General features: G+C 37.5%; 1 protein-coding gene across 1 annotated transcript in view; it reads right to left on the bottom strand.

The window, feature by feature from the left end:
- Window positions 1-25,340, bottom strand: part of SLC9A9 (solute carrier family 9 member A9) — a 738,251-nt gene that overhangs the window by 152,962 nt on the left and 559,949 nt on the right. Inside the window, exon 13 of the mRNA XM_074191139.1 lies at window positions 10,148-10,196. Coding sequence (XP_074047240.1) covers window positions 10,148-10,196 — 49 coding nt within the window. The remainder of the gene's footprint in view (window positions 1-10,147; window positions 10,197-25,340) is intronic.

Raw genomic sequence — 25,340 nt, 5'->3', positions numbered from 1 at the left:
GGCCATTCCAAAAGGAACATTTGAAATTCCCCTGGTTCATTGAAAGTCCATCTTTTTCCCTGGAAGAAGACATTCAGCCTTGCTGGGTAGTTCATTCTTGGCTGCATTCTAAGCTCTTTTGCCTTCTGGCATATTGTATTCCAAGTCCTATGAGCTTTCAGTGTAGCTGCTGCTAAGCCCTGTGTGATCCTGACTGCAGCTCCACGATATTTGAACTGTGTCCTTCTGGCTGCTTGTAATATTTTCTCTTTGACTTGGGAGTTCTGGAACTTGGCTATAATATTCTTAGGGGTTGGTTTTTTGGGATCTCTTTCTCTGGGGGATCGGTGGATTCTCTCCATTTCTATTTTGCCCTCTGCTTCTAGAATATCAGGGCAATTTTCCTGTAGTAATGCTTTGAAAATGCTGTCAAGGCTCTTTTCCTGATCATGACTTTTAGGTATTCCAATAATTTTTAAATTATCTTTCCTAAGTCTGTTTTCCATATCAGTTGTTTTTTCAATGAGATATTTCACATTTTCTTCTAATTTTTCATTTTTTTGGTTTTGAAGTATTGATTCCTGATTTCTGTTAAATTCATCAATCTCCCTGAATTCTATTCTTTGTCTGAAGGATTTGTTCTCCTCAGAGAGTTTTCTTATCTCTTTTTCCATCTGGCCAATTTTGCTTTTTAAAGCATTCTTTTCCTCAATAACTTTTTGAACTGTTTTATCCATTTGACCTAAGCTGGTTTTTAGCATGCTATTTTCTTCAGCATTTTTTTTGGATTTCCTTGACTAAGCTGCTGACTTCATTTTCATGTTTTTCCTGCATCTCTCTCTCCTTTCTTTTCCCAGTTTTTCTTCCAACTCCCTCATTTGATTTTCAAAGTCTTTTTTGAGCTCTGTCATAGCCTGAGCCCAATTTCTGTTTTTCTTGGCGTCTTTAGATGCAGGAGCTTGTGCTTCCTCATCTTCAGACTGAGTATTTTGATCCTTCTTGGGCTCATTTGCAAAATATTTCTCAGTAGTCTTCCTTTTGTTTCTTTGCTTGCTCATTTTCCCGGCCTGGGCCTGGTTTTGTGGTGCTTCCTGAGCTTTTGGGACACTCCCACAAAGGTCTCAGTGTGTGAGGCTCTGTCCTCCCTCCTGGTCTGTGAGTGACCATAAGCGTCCCCCTCTGCCACGGGGCTGAGGTGGGGGGGCCCTGCTGTTCTATAGGGGGGCTTAGACTGGGATCAGGATCTGAATGTGTTCAGAGCCCCAGAGTCCTGTTCCAGGGGTAGAGGACAGAGCTCTGCAGTCTCTCTTCACTCCCCTCCCTCAGCTCAATGGGCTCATGCCCTGGGGGCTCCTGCTTACTGGCTCTGCCTGCTTCTCTGTTTCCTGGATCAGGGCTGGGGAAAGACCAAGCTGCTCACTGTGTGCCCTGAGGGCTGGGCTCCACCTGCTCGCTCTGGCAGAGGTCCCCCCCGCTGTTACCCCACTTTGTGCCCGGTGCTCCTTGGGGTGCAGCTCAGGAGACTCCTCCGCTACTGTGAGCTGAGACTCCCAGTGCCCTGGGGCTGCCTCCGGGAGGCTGAAGTTCTTTGGCTCTGACGCGCCACCCCTTTGGCAGGCCGCCTCTCCGATCCCAGGGAGCAGAGCCTTTCTGCTCTTTTCCAGGTTACCTTGAGTAGGAGAACTGCCTCACTGGGTTCCTTTGTGGGTTCCGTCTTTCGAAAGTTTAGTTAGAGTCCTTAGCTGATGAATTTTATCAGAGAGCTCCTAAGACTGGATCCCTTCTTGTCACCATCTTGGCTCTGCCCCTCGAGAAGTGTTTCTTCATCTTTCTTGAGAATTTGTACTTCCTCTTCTAGCATCCTTCCCATACCCATTCTCAAATCTAGTATCTAAGGAAGGACAAAGGTACTTGAGAAGGTCTCAGAATTCACTTGACTATACCAGACAATACTAGAAATAATTTGGAACAAAAAACAATCAAGGTACTGCTCTGAAGTTTTCTGTTTTTTCTGTGATATCCAAGGTTGTACTCTCCCTGGGGAGATAGCATGCCTCAGCAGGTCTCTAGTTTATATAGCCTGGGAGTCTGTTTTTCAGATGTTATGTTGGAGAGCTCGAATGTGGGCCTTCCTGCCATTAATTTCAAGAGATGAGGGATAGACTCTGAATATCCCTAACTTCCTCTTAATGATCAGACACAAATCCACCCAGCATTGGCTTGCCCAAGCCCCTTTTGAGTTGACATATTTTTGGACTGCAAAATGTTTCAGCATCATGAAATCTATAAATTTATTATCTGTTGTATAAAATAAGCTCATCAGGGAGCAGGAAGCCTGTCTTACTTATCTTCGCATTTCCCCTAATTCTTAGTATATAGGATTCTACACACACAATAACATGTGATGGTTAAAAGAATGAATGAAAGTAGTTATGCTCTTATTTGTCTTAAAATTCTTCCCTGGGATCTAGGTAGTTCTCTCCTTCTAGAGTAGTATAGAATGAAAACGCTTTGATTGTAGGCACTAGTTTTTGGGTTTTGGGACTTTTTATCATAGTAATAATGATGACGACAGTTTTGTTTGTTGTTATTCAGTCGTGTCCAATTCCTACTTGGTAATTTCTTGAATTAAGCCTAGGGTCACAGAACTAGAAAGTGTCTGAGGCTGAATTTGAACTCAGGGTAGGCATTCGATCCATTATGCTACCTAGATGCCCTGTCTATAATAATAATAATAATAACCAGCATTTATATAGAGTTTAATGTTTGTAAAGTGATTTTTAATTATTATCTCATTTTTCCACATAGTAACCATGTTATTATTATTATTATTCCCATTTTACAGATTAGGAAATGAAGGCAAAGAGATTGTAACTTCCATGGGGTCATATATCTATTAAGTATGTGAGACTGGATTTGAACTCAGGTCTTTCTGTCTCCAAAGTCCAATACTTCTACCACTATACACTGTGCTATTTACTACTCTGTCTACAATTAGTGGCATGAGTATAATGTTTGTCGTAATGCCATGACAAGCACATGAACTGGATTTGAGTGAGGGGGGTGCTGTGTTAAGTCACCAGTTTCACTTTTTCCTCCAGAGCAGTTTGAAGGAGAGACAAGAGTCAATTTTCAAGTCATTGAAATGTGAATGGTTACTCCAAGTTAGAAGTTAGAGTCAACCAGAAATATAGTAGTACCATGGACAGAAACAAAACTTAATGGGAGATGTTGAGTTTGAGATGACAGTGGCTTGGATATTCTGCTTCTCCTTTAGACTTCTTGTTTCTACTAAGGGTATCATTGTTTAGTTCTACAGGTTCATGAACTTAATCTTCCATGAGTACACCTGGTATATAATTTATATAGCAAGATTTGTCTATTCTACCTCTATATGCTTTGTATCTATTCTTTTCTCTCTACACACATAGACACTATTTTAGTGCAGGTCTTCATATAGCATCCTAATTCTTCTTTTTTCTAACCTCTTCCCTCTCTAATCTACCCTCTGTATAGATGCCAAAAAACTTCCATAAGGCTGATGTCTTAATCATGTCACACCTCAAAATCCCTCAATGGTGCCCTGTTGCCTCTGGGATAATATACAAATTAACTAGCCAGGCATTTTTAGCTCTTAATAAGTGATTCCAACCTACCTTTCCAGCCTTGTTTCACTCCACTTTACTAACTAGGTTCTAGGAAAAATAGACGACTAACTCTTACTTGAACTTGTCTGTCTTCTGTCTACAGACATGAACCAACCTCTCTGACTTGGATGAATGCTCCACTTTATTTCTCCATCACAGAATACTTATACTTCTTTTGTGTTCATTTCAGGTGCCTCAGTGAAGCTTTTCCATTCCAGTTTATTATTCTCTCTCTCTCTCTCTCTCTCTCTCTCTCTCTCTCTCTCTCTCCTGAATTTTCCTTTTTACTCTACTTGTTTCCAATCAGGTTGTATTCCTTTCACAAGAATGTAAGTTCTTTAAGGATAGGAACTGTTTTGTTTTTACATTTCCAGCATTTAGACCAGTTACACATAACAGACATTTAGTAAGTTTTCTTGAATCAAGTGTTCACTTCCTAAATCTGTCTTTCCCTTCTGAAGCTCCTCTCTTCAATCTGCTATAGTGATTCAAATACTCTTACTGCCCCTAAGATCTTTAGTTTCTTGGCCAGGACTTCAAAACCCTCATTGATGCTTTATAGGTTCCTTCTGACAGCACCACTTATTTCCATGTGAATCATCAGAAATGGGTAGGTGTCATTAGATTTGACAAGCTTCTGGAGACTTTACTTCATCTTTTAGAAACACCTACTAGAACAACTTCTGTCCATGGCCAAATTCTTAAACTAATATTAGTATATTAAAAAAATTCCTGCCAGACTAATAGGAAACATGGTGAACTGTAATGGAGAGATTTCTGGATTTGGAATCAGTAAAGACTTGGCCTCAAATCCAGGAATTGTCATTTAGCATTTGTTTGACCTTAGGTGAAATCCTTAACCATTCTAAATCTCAGGTTCCTGATCTGCAAGATGGAATTATGAATGTGCATTCTATTTACTTCACAAATTTCTTTTGAGAAAAGGGCTTTGCAAATCTCAAAGCACTAAATAAATGTGAATTATTATCATTATCTTGTTGATGCTATGAATGGATCTAGATTTTTAACAAGTTTTTTGACAGTCATTCTTTTCTTGTGGACAAGATAGAGGTGTCCCTGTATGATATATTGGTAGGCAGGTTCAAAATCTGTTTGACATAACCAATCCAAAGAACAATGATTAATGGATTGACTGGAGAGAAGTCTCTAGCAGAATGCTGAAAGATCCTATCTTTGTTTCTTTTTTTAGTTTTGTAAGGCATTGTGGTTAAGTGACTTGCCCAAGGTCACACAACTAGTTATTATATGTCTGAGACAGGATTCAAACTCAGGTCCTCCTAACTCCAGGGCTGGTGCTCTATCCACTGCACCACCTAGCTGCCCCAAGGTCCTATCTTTGACCCCATTCTGTTTAATGGTTTTATTGATGACCTGGACATGGATGGTGTGTTTATCATAGTTTTATAGGATAAGAAGTTGAGGGGAATAATTAATATATTGAATGATTTATTTGGAATATCCAAGATCTCAACATGCCAGAACAGCGGATTGAAGCTAATGAAAGAATACTAAAGGGGAAAAATGTAAAATGCTGCACTTGGGTGAGGAATATCTAGAAAAGAAAATCATGTGAAAAAGACTTAAAGTTTGTAGGGGGCTAGAACCTCAATATAAGGCAGCAGCAGCTGACAACCACAACCACAAAATCTGCAATCATTCTAAATTGCCTTCCTAGAAGCATGGGTTTCAGGAGAATGGTAGCAGCTAGCTCTGCTGTCCTTTGTCCTGTTTAAGCAATACCTACATCATTCTCTTCACTTCTGGATGCCGCATTTTAGAAAGAATATTGCCACATTGGGGTCCATTTAGCAGATGGTGACTGGAATAATAAAGGAACTAGAAACCACTAAAAATGTTCAGCCTAGAGAAGAGACTAGTTGTGGACTTTAATAAATGCTAGCTGTTAGTTTAGTCAATCAATCAATCAACATTTATTAAATGCCTGCCACGTCATTTATACTGTGCTCAATAGTATTCACATATCTGGAGGATTATTACATGGAAAACGGATCAGATTTATTCTGCTTGCTCATAGTGGGAAGAACTATGATGAATGGGTAGAAGTTATGGTTTGAAAGGACCATCGAAGTCATCTAAGCCAAGTTCCTCATTTTACATTTGGTGACTTGTCCAAATTGAACTGAGCAGTATGTAGTGATGCTGGTATTTGAATCCATCAACAATCCCTTCCAATTCTGCACTTATGCTTTTATGATTCTCCGAGAAAATCTCTTCCTCTTCAGATGGAAATAGATTTTTCCTAGCTGAGTCTAAAATAGGGTACGGCATGAATTACAGTCCTCTGATTCTCACCTATTCTATCATACTGCGAAAAATGGAAATTTATATCTCCAAGACCCAAAATGTATTGAAGTTATATATTTTAGAAAGGAATTTAGATAGTTAATACTTTTCTTTGGAGAACTCTATTTGCAGTTTTGACACATATAAATATGTAAGGTTAATCCAATTCACACTCAAAAGTTCTAAGAATACTAAAGAAGATATGAATTATTATTATGTTACTACCTTGTCACAGATATAGGGTCAGACTTTTCAGAGGTTATCTTCCTGTCCTCAAACACAGGTAGCTGAAATTACTTGGTAACCTGAAATGCTATTATATGTGTTTGCTCCTTATTTTGAGAGTGTGAAAGACCAGCAATAGATATACCTGCCTGTAAAATATTAGTAGACCTTTGTAGCTGAAAATCATGTCCTTCAAAAAAAATAGGCAAAATAAAAATGATAACTCACAGTTACATAGCACCTTAACATTTCCAAATAATTTTCCTTACACTGACTCTGTGGGCTAAATATAGCAATAACATTATTATCTCAATTCGATAGACGAGGAAAATGAGATTCAGGGACATAACCAGTGTCACAGGAAGGCATGGGCTGGGGTTTGCATCTAGGTCTTGCCTGACTTTAGGTACAGTGTTCTTTTCCCTATGCAACACTCCCTTTTGTAGGGTGGATTTCATATTACTGTTGATAGTGAAACTTTTGCATTATAGAATTTATATTTATTACATCCAACAGGGTCTAAACTGAATAATTTCAACCTTATGAAAATAAGATTCCTCATTCCCATGACAAAGCATTCCCATGACTGTTGATAACCATGAAGGAGCTTGGCTGGGAGTGAAAGATGGGTAGGTGTTTTTCAAGAATGATTCAGAAAGCACCATAAATTTCTAACTAAAATGACTGGCAGATTCAAGAACACTCTGCTTTGTTATTTCCATCCAGACCCTACTCTTTCCTGTGCTTGACACAAGATAAGAGTCATTTCAAGCTGTGGAGTTTACTGGAATGTGAATACTATAGTATTCAAATACTATGACAATATTCAATTGAAGGGCTTCCAGAGCTCTTAGATTTCAGTATTTATTTTTTCTTCCATAGGACCCTTCCCAAACAAAGGAATAAACAACAATACTTCTCAAGTAATTGGTCCAAGGGTATTTTTGGGTGAGATGAGCATCTTCAGTAGTGGGAAGATTTATGGACCGAGGAATGACAAATAGCATTTTTCAACTTCAGTGAGGACAGGGTAAGATGAAATGGGTTGAAATTGCAATAGGGAGGACTAAAGCCAAGGAAACTCTAACTCTTGGATAAGGCTAGTGGAACATGAGAATGATCAAGTGTAGGGTTGCCTTTAGTGAAGGTTGGGTTAGACTGTGGAGAGAGCACTGGGACCATAAAATGACGCATTTTGGAAACTGAGTCTTTGCAGGAAGCAAATCAACATGATGAAAGCGTTGGTCCTCTGACATTTCTTTTCCCTGATTGCTCTTTGTATTCAGGCAGACCTCTATGGTCCGTAATTCACTTACTCATGAATTTAAACTTTAGATTTCTACTTTGTCCCAGGGTTTGGTGTTTCTCTGGTTAGAACCTGAGAGGGCTTAGACCCTTATTTGGTAGAATTACCTGACTCTGATATTGTATTCTAGTCACCCCCTAGACCTCAGTGACCTTGTTTTTTCATAGGGTGAGAATTATCTGTATTAATCATAAGCAATACCTCAATACCTTAGACACACCCTCTCCAGATCTTTCCATAGATCAATGAGAATTAACAAAACAAAATGATTGAATATTTTCTTCCTTGGATTTTTTAAAAATGGCAGATGACTGATTGAAATGAAAGAATTTACATAGAAACCTATCTGAAACATTCTTAAATTTGTCTGAATAGTCATGTTGCCCTAACCCAACGCCTACTTGATGGGCTCCAATCCCCCCTCCCCCATTACTTCTAGTATTAAATAGGAAATTCTGTGCTTGGATTTTAGAGCTCTTCATAATCTATTCTTTTTCTACCTTTCCGTTTTTCTTTCCCTTTCTTCCCCTGGGATCCAGCAGCGTAGCCCTTCTTGTTCTTCATCACCCACAACACTGCATCTCCTTACTATCGCCTCTTTCACTGGCTATCCCTCACACCTGGAATGCTCTTTTATTCTCACTTTTCTCCTCAGATTCAGCTTTATTTTCCCCTTCCACCTTTTCTGCTTTTCCTCAATGCCTTCTCTCTGAAATTACCTCTCATTTATACCTTCTACATCTTGTATGTTCATAGTTGGTCACGTAGTCTTCCCCATAGAATATAAGCTTCTTTGGAGCAGGGACTGTTTTTTGTCTTAGTTTATATATCTAATGCTCAGGATAATGTCTGGCACTAAATCATGTTTAATAAATGTTTGTCGACTGACTGACTGACTATTCAGTTTCCCCAAAGCCCTACTTCCTTCTCATTACGACAAATGGTTCTATAAACATGAATTGCTTTCTATTTTTAGAAAATCAATATGTTGGCTCTTAATTGGATCAGGGTGGGTGATGTGTTCCACACTAAAACTAGCTTCCTAGTGAGGGAAGTCTGTGAGAGTGGCATGGAATATATCTAGCCATCTAACATTTTTTGAATGAAAGCATCCCAAGTAAATATGTTATAATCATTATCATCTAATATCACAACTTGCACATAATAAACACTTAATAAATAGTTGTTGAGAGAACAATGGAAATCTCACTGGCCTAAGGCTCAGAAATTAATCCCTTCCTTTTTTTATTAACCAGATGTCTTAATTTTTATGAGCCTCAGTTTCCTTATCTGTAAAATGGGGATAATAATATACTTTATACACCCCAGGGGCATCACTGGGATAAAATGAGATAATAGATATAGAGTACTTAACCAGGATACAAATATAAATTATTCTTGAGGAATTATATAATCTCAGAATTTCAGTTAGAAGGAGTCTCAAGTCATCTACTCCAACACATATATGAACAAGACTCCCTTGTAACACATACTCAACAAATGATCACCAGTTTTGCTGGATGATCTTCAACAAGAAGATATTCATTCCCTTTTGAGGTTGTGAATTATTTTAAATTGAATATCTTAAGGGCTTAAATTCTCCCCAAAACTTCGTTTTTTTTTTTTAATGGCTTAACAATAAAGCATTTTTAAATGCTTGCTTTGTTCCAAGTATTTGGGGAACAGATATTAAAAAGAAAAACAAAGAAATGATTTCCTTGGCCTCAAGGAGCTTACAATATAAAAGGGGAATATAAGACATAAAAGGAAGAAGTAAACAGGGAAGTGAGTTTTGCTCTCAGGGTGGTAGAACAGGGTGTGTTGGGGAGATATATACACAGTGACAGACAAATGACGAGATGATCTAGGTGGAATGTTGGATGGAGTAGGAAAGCTGAAGTATGGGTGGTTGTTCCATCGTTATCCCAACATGAAACAGGAAACAACTTCCTTTAGTAGCACAAAAATTGATTCTCATGGAGTTCAGGGGAGACTTATAGCAAAACATCAAGAAGACAACAGGGATATTATTTTCATAATAAAATCTGCCTCTCCTGCAATTTCTTAAGCAAAGTCTCCTCTTCAGATGTTTTTAGTGTGTATAATTCCTTTTTTATATTTTTTATTTTTACAAAATTTGTAACACTTTCACATGCTAATTTTTAACCACTGAGTTAAAAATCACTAATGCAAATTTTACAATAGCCTTGGTGCTGATGCCAAATTCAGAGTTAAGTTTGAATAAGAGATTTCCCCTTGTTTACTTCTGGGAAATACACATTGTTCAGGAATGGTTTCTCAACTGGACTTCCAGGTCATTGCAAATAATGGCCACTTATTTCAGTCTGGCATAGTCCCCAAGATCAGTCTCTTTCTTCCTTTTGTTTCAACAACATTCTGCTTTAGAAATACTTAACTCAAGAAGAACTAGTAGCAACGTCAGTTTGGGCTCCCACAGGGAAACAGGAAAAAAAAGCATGCTTCTAACAACTCCCTCCTCATCCAGGCAAAAAATATTCGGGTGTTCTATGGATTCTGACTTAATGGCATTGGCAGCCCTTTGCTAAGGACTTTGGGCTTTACTATGGCTCAAGACACACATTTTATAGAATTGGAATATTTCCTCTTGTCATCACAAATATAGGCATTGGAAACTTTGACTTGCCTGCTGTGAAGAATCTGCCTTCAGGTCCTCATCTGGGTCAACACCAACTCTATTAAAAAAAACCCAACAAAATTGGTAAATGACTTGCCATAGACTGGATTGTCCTGTGGTAAAGCTTGTGTTGGCTTATTCAATCCAAACAAAGGTGGGGAATGAGGAAAAAGATTTGGCTGGGTACCATTAATCTCCCTCCTGGAACCAGAGGAATTTAAAACAGAATTATTGAAAAAATGAAGACACTTTACAGCTGGGTCTTAGAACAATTGTTGAAACATCATAAAAACAATTGATCTTTGGTTGTTCTTTCCTTTTTCCTCTCTCTTGGAGCCATATAGTGTACCTTGGAGTAGACAGAGACCTAACAACTTAGAACATAAAGATTAGGAAACAAACTTGCAAGCACTAAACAGAAGGGATCCCATTGAGTCCAATAGCTTGTTACCTCCTGGGAAAAATTTCCTGGAGAGCATAAGGTCCATGATCTGAACACTTAATCATTTTCTTCAAAGTAAAAGAAGTTTTCCCCAAGTTAATCACTTGTCCTTCTTTTGCTCACTGGAGAGATTTGTAGGGGCAGCTAATTGTCACAGTGGATAGAGCACTAGCCTTGGAGTCAGGTGGAACAGGAGTTCAAATCCAGCCTCTGACACTTAACAGCTGTGTGACCTTGGGCAAGTCACTTAACCCTGATTGCCTCACATCCAGGGCTGTCTCCAGTCATCCTGATTCCTATCTGGCTACTGGACCAGATGGCTCCAGAGAAGAAAGTGAGTCTGGTGATTTAGCACAGCACCCTCCTCACTCAAATCCAATTCATGTGCTTGCCATGGCATCACCTCCCTGATGTCATAGTCTTCTTCAAAAATGAAGGACCAACATTATAAGGGAGAGATCTGTGTTTTGATTGTCTTCCCCATAATTTTTTGTCTTGCTCAGGTTACCTACATGAGTATGAACTTTGTTGTGTCCAATTGTGACCTCATTTGAAGTTTTCTTTGGCAATGGTTTGCTATTTCCTTCACTAGCTCATTTTACAGATGAGGAAACTGAGGCAAACAGGGTCACCTAAGCTACTGTTTCTGAGATCAGATTTGAACTCAGGATGATGAGTTTTCCTGACTCCAAATCCTGTACTACCTATTCAAGTCATTTGACCTTTACAAATTATAGATTTCTACCAGCCACTACTTTAAACATCTATATATTGTCTGTCTCAATGTTCATTTGGGAATAGAGGTATGGAGATAAAAGTTGTCCTGGTAGTGCTAGGTTCATAATTGGGGATCTCTGGATTTCAGGGAGGTTCATGAATTTAGAAAGGAAAAGAATTACGTTTTTATCTGTTAGCCTTTGATTTCTTCTGGGATTCTAGGTATTTTATCTTAGGCATTTTGCAATATTATTCTGCAAAGAGGTCCATAAACTTCACCAGACTGCCAAAGAGATCATGAAACAAAAGACAAAAATGAAGAGACAAAACCAAAAAAAAAAAAGCAAAATCCAAATCTTGTCTTAGTGGAATGCCAACTCTTTGTGGGAAAGAACTCTTACATGTTTTGTCCTTGATTCCCAGGACCCAAAACAATGTCTTTCTTGTTGTTCCTCACACAAGGAAATCCATCTTTGGTCTCCTTGTTTTTGTACGTGTTGCTTCTAATGTCTGGGATATACTCTCTCCTCGCTTCCATTTCTTAGAATTCTTGATTTCCTTCAAATATTGGCTCAGGCATCACCTTCCCTACACCACAAAGCTTTGCTTGATTCTGTACCCTGCCTGAGCTACTTGTATCTCACCCCTTCATTAAGTTGTATGTATTTTGTTTACCCCCATATTTGTACATGCTGCCTTCTGTGTATATTGTAAACTCTGTCCTATTTGAGGACAGAAATTACTATTTTGTTGTCTTTGTATTCTTCTATAGCATTGTGTCTGGCACATAGTAGATACTGGTATGTGCTTGTTGATTCAAGATAGGTGAATAATAAATCTGTGTTGACCTGAATTCACCTGAATGCCACTCATTTGCCATTCCAATGAAAATGCCAATTTGGTCTAAATGTATAATTTGATAAGCAACAATGCAAAGTTGTTTTCTTCTCTTCCATACTAAGAGATGGAAAAGTTACATGTCAAACAATCCTGAATATACAGGCTTCATAACCATTTAAATCAAAACTGAAGATCACTAGCCCTCCATATGCAGCCTGGCCAATATGACTTGTCCCTGTTCTCCAAGAAGTTTCTTGGGGGGGGGGTTCATCCAACAAATTTACCATTTTAGCACCATAAAAATCATCGACCACTTTTGAAATGAGTTCTGGAAGAAACTAGTACACTTAAGCACCTAGTTCTACCATTGTCTTTATTATTTTTTTTTATTATATTTTTTCAAGGCAATGGGGTTAAGTGGCTTGCCCAAGGTCACACAGTTAGGTAATTATAAAGTGTCTGAGGTCGGATTTAAACTCAGGTACTCCTGACTCTGAGGCTAGTTCTCTATTCACTGCGCCACCTGGTTGCCCCCATCAACCACTTTTGGTAGAGATCTTCCCAACATGGATTATACATGATTAATGGTGATCTGATTCTGTGCTAATTATGGGGAGGTTGGAGGAGATGCTTTTGACTTCATGGATTCTGATCAAGCCCTCCTCAGTTGCCTTAGTTTTTAAAGCTCAGAGGTAAATCTGGGTTTTCAATCAATCAACAATCTTTGCTAATTTTAGCTAAGATACTTTTGGAACATTTATTAAGTGTCATTTAAATGTAATAATGTGAAGTGAATAACAAAAAAAGAAAACATCAAAAGAAAAAGTAAATACATTTATATCCTAAATCTAGAAGAGAAAAATGGTGAGTTTGTGTGTCCTAACATTTCGTTCTCAAATAAACTGTATTATTCAAGTGTAAATGCCTGTCTTTCTATTTCTTTATCTGCCTATCTCTGTTTTTCTTTTAAAACTAATGACCCTATAGCCAACTTGACAAGGTAAAAATGTGAATGGTTATTTATTTTGGATTGTACTCAAATAGAAAGAGGAGTTGTATACAAGGAGCTCTAAAACACATTTTGACTTAGATCACATTAACATTATATTTATTCTATAATATTTTTATTTATTCTGTAAAATATTTCCCAATTGCACTTTAATCTGCTTTGGACAATGGTTGACATCTCTAATTTAAATAACCAGGAAAAAACTTTTAAGATCTAGTCTAGTAATTCTTGGGGATTCTTGTGTTTGATTTCATTAACTGACATCTTCATAGCAACATCAAGTTTGAAACATATTTAGTCTTTTATCTCACTTGAGCCCCACAATGATCTTGTGAGAAGGTGGGCTAAGCCTGGACTCAGATTCCACTTGGCATACTTCCTCCCTATGTGACCTTGGGCAAATCTCTTAACCACTCTGGGTTTCGGTTTCCTCATCTATAAAATGAAGGCTTTAGTTTTGATGACCTCTGGGTCTCTTCCAGCTTTCAATCTATCATCAGCCCCACTTTATAGATAAGGGAGTTGATTCTGAGAGACGTTAAGAGACTTTCCCAATGAAAGATAGCTGGTAAGTTAATGGAGATTCAAAACCAAGTTGTCTTGGCTTTAGGTCCACCTCTTTACCTTCTAGATGAATTATTTCTTCGCTTCTCATTGAGCATTTAAACAGGGTCTCCAAGACCCATTATGATGGCTCAAATGGCAAGACAGGAGATACTCCTCGGAAGAATTGGTTGGTAGGGCTGGTCAAGCACTTATTTTAAAATGAGGAGGCTGCCTTCAAGTCATTTTTTTGGTATTGATTCTGGACTGTTCTCAGAGGAGGGGCATTCACAAGATTCTAACTTCCCTTAGCTCCAAGCCTTCTGAAATTGATTAGCTATGGGACCACCAAGATAGGATCGGGTCGGGCATGGTTCACTATCATGGGGGATGGAAAGGACAAGCAGTCAATTTGATTCTAGGATTTGGACTTTTTGATTCTTATCCCACTCTAAAATTGTCATGTATTTCAGTCTCCAGAAAATTGAATATAACGAAGCTTGAACTGTGCATGAACCCAAGATTTTTAGGGGTGACTCAAGATGATCTTAATTCTACCCTGGAGAGATGAAACATTCATCTTTTGTGGTGAAAGAAGCTGTCATCTCTTTTCCTGCCTCAATTATTCTAGCAGTCAGATGGAGGGTAGCAGAATTCAAGGGCTGCCTTAAGTTATCCAGCCTTGCAGAAGACTAGATCAAAATTATTTTTGCTAAATGAATACTTACTTATTCCCCAGGGAGAGATGAAGTTACCTTTTTATTTTACACCTCTTCCAGTGTCAAGTAAGACATGATTGTTCTGTATGTGTAATATACATCACTTTTGTAGTAAGAGAAAAATATCCATATCTATATAAACAGTTGTTTTCCAGTGATGTCTGATGTTTCGTGATCCCATTTGGGTTTTCTTGCTAATGATACTGGAATGGGTTATTATTTCCTCCTCCAGCTCATTTTACAGATGAGGAAACTGAGACAAACAGGATTAAGTGACTTGCCAAGAGTCACACAGCTAGTTAGTATTTGAGGTCAGAACTGAACTCAGGTTTTCCTGATTCCACTGTTTGCTGCAAATCTAGGTAAAGGCCATAATGATAGCATTTGGCCCATAAAATAAGCTAAAAAGGATCAGAAAAATGATACAGTGCCTATTTATAGTATACAGCATAAGAGCTCATTTACAGTATTGTTTGATTTATTTGATATTGGTAAGGAATATTCACATGAATGGATCTCTGAACTCACATCCTCAAATAAGTATATATATATATATATATATATATATATATATATATATATATATATATATATATATTGACTTTCACATAATGATATCCCTGTTTTCTTGATTTTTTTGGCATAATATTCTCTTTTTGTATATTTTTATTGTTGCTTAGTTGTTTTTCAGTTGTGTCCAACTCTTTGCAACCCTATTTGAAGTTTTCTTGTCAAAATAACAGAATGGATTGCCATTTCCTTTTCTAGTTCATTTTATAGATTAAGAAACTGAGGCAGAAAGGTTAAAAGACTTAAATGGGACCACACAGCTAGCAAGTGATTGAGACCAGAGTTGAGTTCATGAAGATGAATTTTCTTGACTCAGATATTCTCTCCATCCATGCCTGCTTTTTTCTGTCATCCTAAAACCTTGGCAGAGCAGATCCATCCAACACATTTACCCTTTAAAACACCATAAAAATATCAACCATTTTATAATGGAAATCTTCCTAGAGATCATACATGATGAATACCCTTCTTCAGTATGTGATTCAGAACATAATTTAACTTTTTTTTTGATGATTCAAAGACACCATTAGGAATATTTTTGGTGATCTGATTCTGCCCTAAGGATGGGAAGATGGAAGAAGATACTTTTGACTTCATGGACTCTAATCAAGACCTCCTCAATTGCCTCATTTTCTAAAACTCAGAGGCAGCTCTGGGTTCTCAGTAAATCAATAATAATTTATTAATTGCCTACACCAGCAAGGTGCTGTGGATTTTTTAAGGCTACATTCTTAGAAAGTCCAATCTTGGGATATCATAACCTTGCCAGAGGCTTCATAAATAGTTAGAAACTGGGTCTTTTATTCTTTGTCTCAAAACTGGCCTCAATAACTTTGGAAATATTCTTCACTTAAAAGCTGGGCAACAGATGATGGATTGACCACCATAATTCACAAAAGGCTATGATCTAGATATCCTATGATTGCATCTAGTTGGGTAGTGTTCACTGCACCAAGATGTGAAAATTAATGAAGGATTTTCAGTTATTTCCCACTAGTTGCTCCTTTTCTCCTTATTCTCTCTGAATGTGAGCTTGAGAGTTTGTCAGAATTGCCTTCTTCATCAAGTGACCCTCATCAATCATCTTAAGGTTTAGCTCTTGTCAAGCAACACATTAACAGTTGGCAGCCTTCTACCTCCTCCTACTTCTCAATGAGCTTTCCAGTGAGATATCATTTTTGGGCTACTGCCTATATTTTCGGGAGTCTCTATTTGAACCAATAACATTACCTTATATTGTTATTTTAAATTTTTATATACATTTTTATTTTAACCTGTAGTAGTAAGGATATGTATTCAAATACGTAAATAAGAGCATAAAATAATAAAGCAAGTAAAACAAGCATTCAAGGGAAACAAAAGAATTAGAATTTGCAAATGATTATATATTCTCATTTTAGAATATATTATATTCCAATATAATATGCATATTACATTATACATTTATTATCTATTATATAGTAAATGTATTACTTTATTAAACTAAATATTTTATTAAACTAAATCTATATTTTGTATATAATATCTATATTAGAATATAATGTATAATATAATGAGACTATAATGTAGAAGCATATAATATATTCTATTATATAATATGCATTATATACTATTCTATAATGCATATTATATATCTTCTATTAGACTATAGAATACATACTTTTGCATATAATAGAATACATAGAATATATACAAGATATCCATAGTCTCATTATTCGCCAATTGCTTATCCTCTTCCTATATATATATATATATATGTTGATTTTCATATAATAATTTCCTTGTTTTATTGAATATTTTTGATATAACATCCCCTTTGTGTATGTTTTTATGTTTTTGTTCAGTTGTTTTACAGTTGGGTCCAGCTCTTTGGTTTTCTTGATAAAATAAAGGAGTGGTTTGCCATTTCCTTTTCCAGTTGATTTTACTGATAAGGAAGCTGAGGCAGAAGGGTTAAATGACATGTCCAGAGGTCACCCAGCTAGGTGGTGATTGAGACCAGAGATGAACTCATGAAGATGAGTCTTCTTGATTTCAGATCACTTAACTGTTCCAGCTGCTGTATATGTGTATTTACCTTTGTGAATATAAGCCTATTTATACACATATGTAATAGTGACTTGATATTATTATTAAGATCTTCATCTGAAAAGTTGGAGGCAGTGTGTATATTTTTCTTACAGTTTGCCTTTTTCTCTTGGTATCTCTCTATATGTCGTCCCTTATTATTTCTTAAACAAGCCTTTAATTTGAATTCTTCATATTCGTTGTTTCTTACAATGAAATTATTCCATTAAAGCCTTCCATCATAATTTGTTCTGTCAGTTTTTAATGGATGAACACCTTATTTCTCTCTGGTTGTTTTCTTTGTTTATTTTTGCTATTACAAAGGGATAATAGGACTGCTTTTGTAGACTTAGATTCTCTTTTCCTATCAATAATCTCTTAGAGGTGTTATCTGTGCAGTGATTGGGATATTTTATCTTACCCACCCTACCTCCTTTGGGCTTCCTTATAATACTTGATAGTAAAGACTTTAGAGAGAAGTTGTGGGCTGTTTGGGGAAGGCATGCCTCTTTGTCAATCTGTTCTTTTTCAAGAGTCAACCAAGATCTGGGGCTTGTGGATGAAAGAGAAGAATAATATTACAAGTTGTAATATAGAGCTATGGGTCCACAGCATCACTTATTGTACTGTGATATAACCTAAGGCAAAGAGGCAGCTAGGTGGCAGAGTAGGTAGAACACCAGCCCTCGAGTCAGGAGGACCTGAGTTCCAATCCAGTCTCAGATGCTAAGTTATGTGACCTTGAGCAAGTCACTTAACCTTCATTGCCTCACATCCAGGTCCATCTGCAGTTGTCCTGATTCATATCTGGCCACTGGACCCAGATGGACCCAGAGGAGAAAGTGAGGCTGGTGACTGAGCATAGCCCCCCCCTCAAATTCAGTTCATGAGCTTGTCTTGGCATCACCTCCATCATGGTGTGATCTTCTTCAGGAATGAAGGACAAAACGAATCTAAGTCTAAGTAAGTATATGGCTAGCTGTCCTATATACATGAGCCACAATGTGTTTATATATGCATGTGTATATGTGTGTGTGTATAATATATATATATATATAATATGTATGTATAGCTGTGTATGATATATATGCATAGTATATATATATAATTTATATGTATGCACAGTATATATATGTATGATGTGTGTGTATATATGTGTGCACACATGCATAATGAGGTCAATGTTCTGGGCCTTTCTTTATACCTTTTTTGTGTTTGAAGCAATTGGGGTTAGGAGACTTGCCCAAGGTCACACAGTTAGCAAGTTTATAACTTTTATTTTTTTAAAAATATATCAACTCATTGTTAAGCTGTTGGCTGGGGTTTCTTGTGATTCTTAGTGTGTATGTGTCTAGCAACTCTGCCTTCTGTCTCCATTTTTGATGAACTGTAGTCAGGAAACTAGATAACATAGTTTATTAGAATTTTGTCTAAAATAAAACTTTAGGGGCTCTTCTATGAGTAAATCTCAAGAGTTTTACTGCTCAGTCTTATGGCATATTTTGGCTTTGGTACATCCTTCCCTCTCCCTTTCCCTTTTTTCCCCTCCCCTCCCTCCTCTCCCTCCTTCCCTCCCTCCCTTCCTTCCTTCCCTCCCTCCTTCCCTCCCTCCCTCCTTCCTTCTGTCCTTCTGTTTGCTTATTGATTTCCTTTCTGGATAATCATCTTTCCCTATCTGGCATACCTTTAGTGAACTCATCAGTTTCCATGGACTCATGCATACAGATAACAACCAACCCTGATCTTTCTCTTTTGCATTCCAATATTTCATTACCAGTTTTTGGATATCTCAAATTTGACATGTTCAAAATATAATTTATTATATTCCCCCCCCATTATCCTTCCTCTAAATTTCTCCTATTCTATTGAGGATACCACCACATTTCCAATCCTGCAGTTTACTAACCTTGAAGTTTTCTTGGATTTCCCTCCTCCCTTATGCCATTGTCCCATCAATTACTAAATCTTATCACTGTTACCCCCTCAAGTACCTCTCCTACTCCCTTATCTGTCTCTTCATGTTCTCTCTGACCCTTATTCAGACCTCTTATAGATTCTTTTTTTATTTTAGCAAGGCAATGGGGTTAAGTGACTTGCCCAAGGTCATACAACTAGGTAATTATTAAGGGTCTGAGGTCACATTTGAACTCAGGTCCTCCTGACTCCAGGGCCAGCTCTCAATCCATCGTGCCACCTAGCTGCCCCACTTATATAAGATTCTTGAAATAATCCTCTTAATTGATTTCCCTCAATAAGAGTTAATGTGATAAATGGGAAAGAACACTGCTTTTGGAGACAGAAGACCTGAGTTAAAGTCTATCTCTGTCACACATTACCTGAGGACCAGAGTCCCTCTTGAAAATTCTCTGTAATTCTTGGTCTAAGAATGGGAACTGGGATTGAACTGTGATTTCGTGGTGAAGGGAATTCCCTCTACTAATGCAGTATATCTTTGAGAGTTGTCTAGAGCTCTGAGGATTTTGTCCAGGACTGTGCAGCCAGTATGTGTCAGAGATGGTACTCGAACACAGATTCCTGGCGTTATCTATTATTCAAAGTCACTTCATTGATTTGTAAATGTTTTGTAGACATTAATTTGTGTTCATATTATATTCACATGGTAAAATATAAGCTTCTTGGGGCAGAGAGAGTTCTTTGTTTTTCTTTGTATCCTCAGTAGCTAGGATGGGGTTGGTTGGTTCCTGTCTTTCATTATTGAAGAAAATCAAAATGACATCACTGTGTTAGAGACAAATCATAGTGTGTCTGACTGTGACTGATCAGATCAATATGAGCTCGGGATGCTCTACCACAGGTTGGGTATAAATAGTTACATGAACACCTGGGGTGGTACATTTAAACAGTTAATAAATGCTGACTTGAACTAATTCATCTGTACTATGCACTACAAAGGAGATTCAAATGAGGCTCAAAACCATTGCCTTTTCTGTCTTTTCATCTCCTGCCCTTGTACCTAATAGTGCTCAATAAATGTTTATAAAATTCAACTGAATGTATGGATTGTTAGTGGAACAAGACATTTACACCAATTCTAGAATCTCCTTTAAGAACATCACAGATGCCAATTGGCTAAGGATAGTTGAAATACAAACTTTCCTGGTGACAGATTGACTAGAACATTTCTTATGACCTTTTTGGTCTTGTTCATCCAGATCCCTCTAATTCTCCATCATGTTCCGTTCTTAAAACACAGTAAACTCACAGTGTGATTTGCCTATCCATAGCAAGTTGCCTTTGAAATTGGTTATTTCCAGTGTAATCTGAGGTCAGATCAGACATAGACAACAAATGAACATGATGAATAAATGCATATTTATCAAATATGTAATGCTTATTTGCTTGATTTACTGAATATTTTTTGGATGCAACAAACATGATGGGTAGGATCAATCTACTCCAAATCAGAGAAGTAGAATATAATTTTATTGTTTAATAAATTTACTTTTGTTTTGTTTTGTTTTCTTTTGATTTTTGCAAGGCAGTGAGGTTAAATGACTTGTCCAAAGTCACACAGCTAGGTAATTATTAAGTAAATGAGGTCATATTTGAACTCAGGTCTCCTAACTCCAGGGCAGGTGCTCTATTCACTGTACCACCTATCTGCTCCCAATAAATTTATTTTTTTTTAACATTTTATTTCTTAATTCTGGGGAGCAATTTAATTAACAGAAAGATGAAAGCTTGAGAGTTAAGTCAGTTTATTTTTATATAACACTGATGACTTCCAAGATAAAGCAGGAAGAGTGGAATTTTCTTTATTCCTTATTGCATGCCAAAGCACCTCTTCTTCCTTCATTTTCCATGTTCTGAAGTCCTTTTCTGAAGCCTTGTCACAGCAAAAAGGACTCTGAATTCTACAAGGTCACAATGATAGAGAGTAATGTCTGATATGTTCTCTAGAACTAGATAGAATTCAAATATGTTCAACTTGATGATTAGATTACCAAGGTGGGGTGAGATTTTTCACCAGAACACTGCTTATTTTTGTTTCTCATTTAGTTTTTGGGCACAGCAACTATGAAAAGGGTGAAAGCTGGAGGAGAGGGAGAGAGAGAGAGAGAGAGAGAGAGAGAGAGAGAGAGAGAGAGAGAGAGAGAGACAGAGACAGAGACAGAGAGAGAGACAGAGAGATTGAGAGATTGAGACTGATTTGAGTTTGACAAAGGGAAAATTGCCTAAAAATTAAAGCCATCTAAGTATTAAGTTCCCCATTATTAGAGTCCTTTGAGTAAAACCTGATTAGTCTCCTTCCTATGAGAAGTGTTTTCTAATCCCTCTGATTTTTAAACCTCTTCTCACCTCAAGTTGTCACTTATATATTTTTGTATGGGTTATATTTTCCCCATGAAGAATGTAATCTTGTAGAGGACAGGAGCTACTATTTTTTTCTTGTTTCCTTGTATTACCAGTTCCTAGCACAATACCTTGCAATAGAAGGTACTTAAATTTTTTTTAGGTTGGCTTTTGGAATATTTTGGTTCTTTCTAGCTCTGAAATTGAATGGTATATAAAGATTATTTAACAGACACAAGGGGTATAACCAGTAGTAAGGGAAGTGGTAGACAATAAAGTGTCTTTTGACTGACTGATGAAATGAAGGATCTTTGATAAATTGAGGTGTCTTACCTGTCTTATCTCAATTCATCATTCAGAGTTTGTGTCAAATGTAACTAGTCTTGACTCTTAAGTTTGGTTCAATTTAATGTAATGCTTCTAAAAATGGGAAAAAATTGTTGAACTCCCCTGCCCATTCCCAATTAAAATATCTAAATTCACCTTTACATTAACCTATAATCTTCTCCCACATCATACCTCAGGTTTAAAGTCCCTAATCCTTTCAGTTGAAGATTTTTTCTCTTTTTTTTAGTTTTTGCAAGGCAAATGGGGTTAAGTGGCTTGCCCAAGGCCACACAGCTAGGTCATTATTAAGTGTCTGAGACCGGATTTAAACCCAGGTGCTCCTGACTCCAGGGCTGGTGCTTTATTCACTACGCCACCCAGCCGCCCCTATTCCTGCTCATTCTACCACATATTTTATGCTCTACTGTGTTCCAATGAAATTATTCCATATCTATTGAAAGGAATTTATTTTGGTTTTTGGAGTTCATATAATGTCTATTTTTAAACTTGTTTGGACTGATATTTCTTTTAGGAGATAGGAAGAAGCACGGAACAGTGGAAGGAACATTGATTTTGGAGTTCAAGTACATAGGTTCAGATCTGGTATTTAATGTTACCTATTACCTATACGTCTGAGTAGTTCACTTAACTTCCCTTGTTCTCAGTTTCTTCATCTTGAAAATGAAGAAGGTTGGTCTATATGGTCCCCACCAGCTTTTAATACTCTTATGTGAGATTAAGCTTGTTGATTTTGCATGGTATCCAAGTTAAACAGATTGGGAGCTAGAGGCAAATGAGAATAGAGGCAATGCCATTCCCAAGGGTCTGTCCAAGGAGAAACTGCCATCATTGAAAGAGTCAGCAACAATAGCCAGTCCATAAATGCCTTGAAATGAGAAGACACAAGAGTATGTCACAAGATGTGATTTCAAGATTTGAATAAAGAACAATGGAGTGGGATGATAATTGGTGTGATGATTCCAGATAAACCCCTCTTTTTTCTCAGATTAGCAGGTAGGTGGGATCTCAGAATAGCTGTGATTTAAATACTGTCTCACAAACCAAAGCACATTAGTGCATCTTTGGGTTAATTCAGTCTGTTAATGAGAGAATGCAATAGGCTAACCTTTAGCCCTTTATAGCACAGTCAATTGTCCCTTCATTATGGACTCCTCTCTCTGACTGATAAAATGAGATAAGCACATCTAAAAGCCTCACACCCTGGGCAGAGAGCTAGACTACAGCATCATATATCTCAGGGTATAAGATGAGGAAATTAAGGTCTGGGGATACTCAGAATTTGATCATTAGACCATAGCTCTAGATTTAGCAGGAACTTCAGAGGCCATCTTGCCCATTTCCTTTATTTTACAGATAAAGGAGCTTAAGTGATTTTCCGATGATCATACACTTAGTAAGCATAAGTATCTAAAGTCTCTGACTTCAGAACCAATGCCCTTTCTACTCTGCCACACTGCCTGAAGAGCTAACACAATAGGAAAATGTAGAGTACAATGTCCAACAACCACAAGGAGAGACTCAGCCAGGCAGAGGAATAAATATTTAGATAAATAAGACTGCCTGAGAAATCTGATGAGTGATCCCACTGCAAAATAAGAGATAGTAACCACAAATGGGAAAGGCTCTTCTGATAATTCCATATAGTATTTGTTGTTGAATGGAGGGACATCTGGTCAATTCCATTCAATTCAATGAACATTTATTAAGGTTTAAGGTTCTGCATTTGGTGCTAACAACAAAAAGAAATATAACAAGACAGGCACTAACTACCTTCAAGGAGATTACATTCTAGAGAAGCATGGGAGGGGAAATATCAAATCTATACAAGTAAGTGAATACCAAGTACATTTAGAGTTACAAAGTAAAAATAGAGGACACTAATGACTATGGGGATCAGAATAGATCTTGGGGAGGAGGGGTGGGCTGGACTTCGGGGGGAGCTAAAGTCTTTTCTACAAGGCAAAGGAGAGGAGAAATGCAGAATCTGCATTACAAATGCATTCAAAAACATGGAGGCAGAATGATTCTGGGAAAGTAGGTGGGAGTCAGATTGTGGATAACTTTAAATGCTATACTGAGAATTTTTTAAGTTCTCTTTTAATAGCAACAGGGAGATATTGAAGATTTTAGCATACGGAAAGAGTTGACACAGACAGAAGTATTTTGGAATATTAATTTGGACCCAGCTAGGGTGGGGGAGGAGAGGGAGAATGAAGAGAGGAAGAGAGAAAAGGACATGGAGAGGGAAAAGCATGGGAAGAAGAGAGAAAAAGAGGGAGAAGAAAGGGGAGGGGGAGGGGAGGGAGAGGGAGAGGGAGTAGTAGGGTCAAGTGCCACCACAAAGGGGCAGATAAGAGAGGTGGGAAAGGTCAAAGACAAGCTTTAAATAGGAAAATACTGCAGCAGTCTAGGCAAGAGGTGATTAAAAAAACCTGAATGTGGTGAGGTAAAGGCAGTAGGAGTAGAGAGAAGGGACTGGGGAGAGTTGGGAGAAGAAATAAAGGAGTGACAAGAGGCAGCATTGGCAAGACTTGGTAACTGATTAGATACTAGGGTTGAAGAAGTCAAAAGAGTCAAGGAGGACTCCAAGAATATGAACATAGATGAATAGAAATATGATGATGGTGTCTACAAAAATGGGGAAAGTGAAAAGGATAGTTCAAAGGGGAATAGAATGAGTTTTATTTCAGATTAATAAATCTTGGCGTGCCTATGGGACATGGAGGTACAGATGTAGTTGGCAATGTAGAACTGGAATTCCAGAAAGAGGTAAGGGCTGTGTAGATAGAAAGATAGATAGATAGGAAATAATTAGATGAATGGATAGATATGAGCATATTTAAATGAAACAACATTTGTAAAGTGTTTAATCCATTGTCTGGCACATATAAAGATTTATTCCCCCCCCCTTCTTAATCAGCATAGAGATGTTAGTTGAATTCATAGGAACTTATTAGTTCTTTTAAAGAGAGATCACTTAGAAACCCAGAACAGAGCCCTGGGGGAACAGCAATACTTCATAGATATTAAGAGAGTGTGGTTCATAGAAAGAAGACTGAAAAGTAACCATTAAAACAGGGAGAAGTAAAGATGCACAGTGTCATAAATATCGAGGCAGAAGAAGGCATCCACAAAGAGGGGGTGGTTAACACTGTCAGAGGGTGCAAAGAAGTCATGTTAAATGAGAAATGAGAAAAAAAGTTGTTTGCTAAGGGTCATGAAACTAGTAAATTTCTAAGGGAGGATTTGAGCTCAGGTTTTATTTCCATAATCAATGTATTATCCACTGGCTCTGCATTTAATTAGGGAGGAAGAGAACAATCATTTATTGAGCACCTAGTATTACCAAGCACCATGCTAAGCATTTAAGAAATATTTCACTTAATCTTCACATCTACCCTAGGAGGTAAATGCTATTATCTCATATTTTCTAACTGAGGAAACTATGGAAGACAGAAGTTTAGTGACCTATTCAGGGTCACATAGCTGACAAGTACCTGAGTCTTACCACTCTAGTCATTGTGCTACCTAGATGATTAGGATCCAACTAAGGAGAAAGAGAAGAGGGAGGATGACCAGAGGGAGAAAAGGAGAGGGAGGGAGGGAGGGAGAGAATGAACAGGGGTGAGAGTG

Source organism: Macrotis lagotis, chromosome 6, assembly GCF_037893015.1.
Source record: "Macrotis lagotis isolate mMagLag1 chromosome 6, bilby.v1.9.chrom.fasta, whole genome shotgun sequence".
Taxonomy (NCBI): Eukaryota; Metazoa; Chordata; class Mammalia; order Peramelemorphia; family Peramelidae; genus Macrotis; species Macrotis lagotis.
This window is presented reverse-complemented; position numbering and strand designations above follow the sequence as displayed.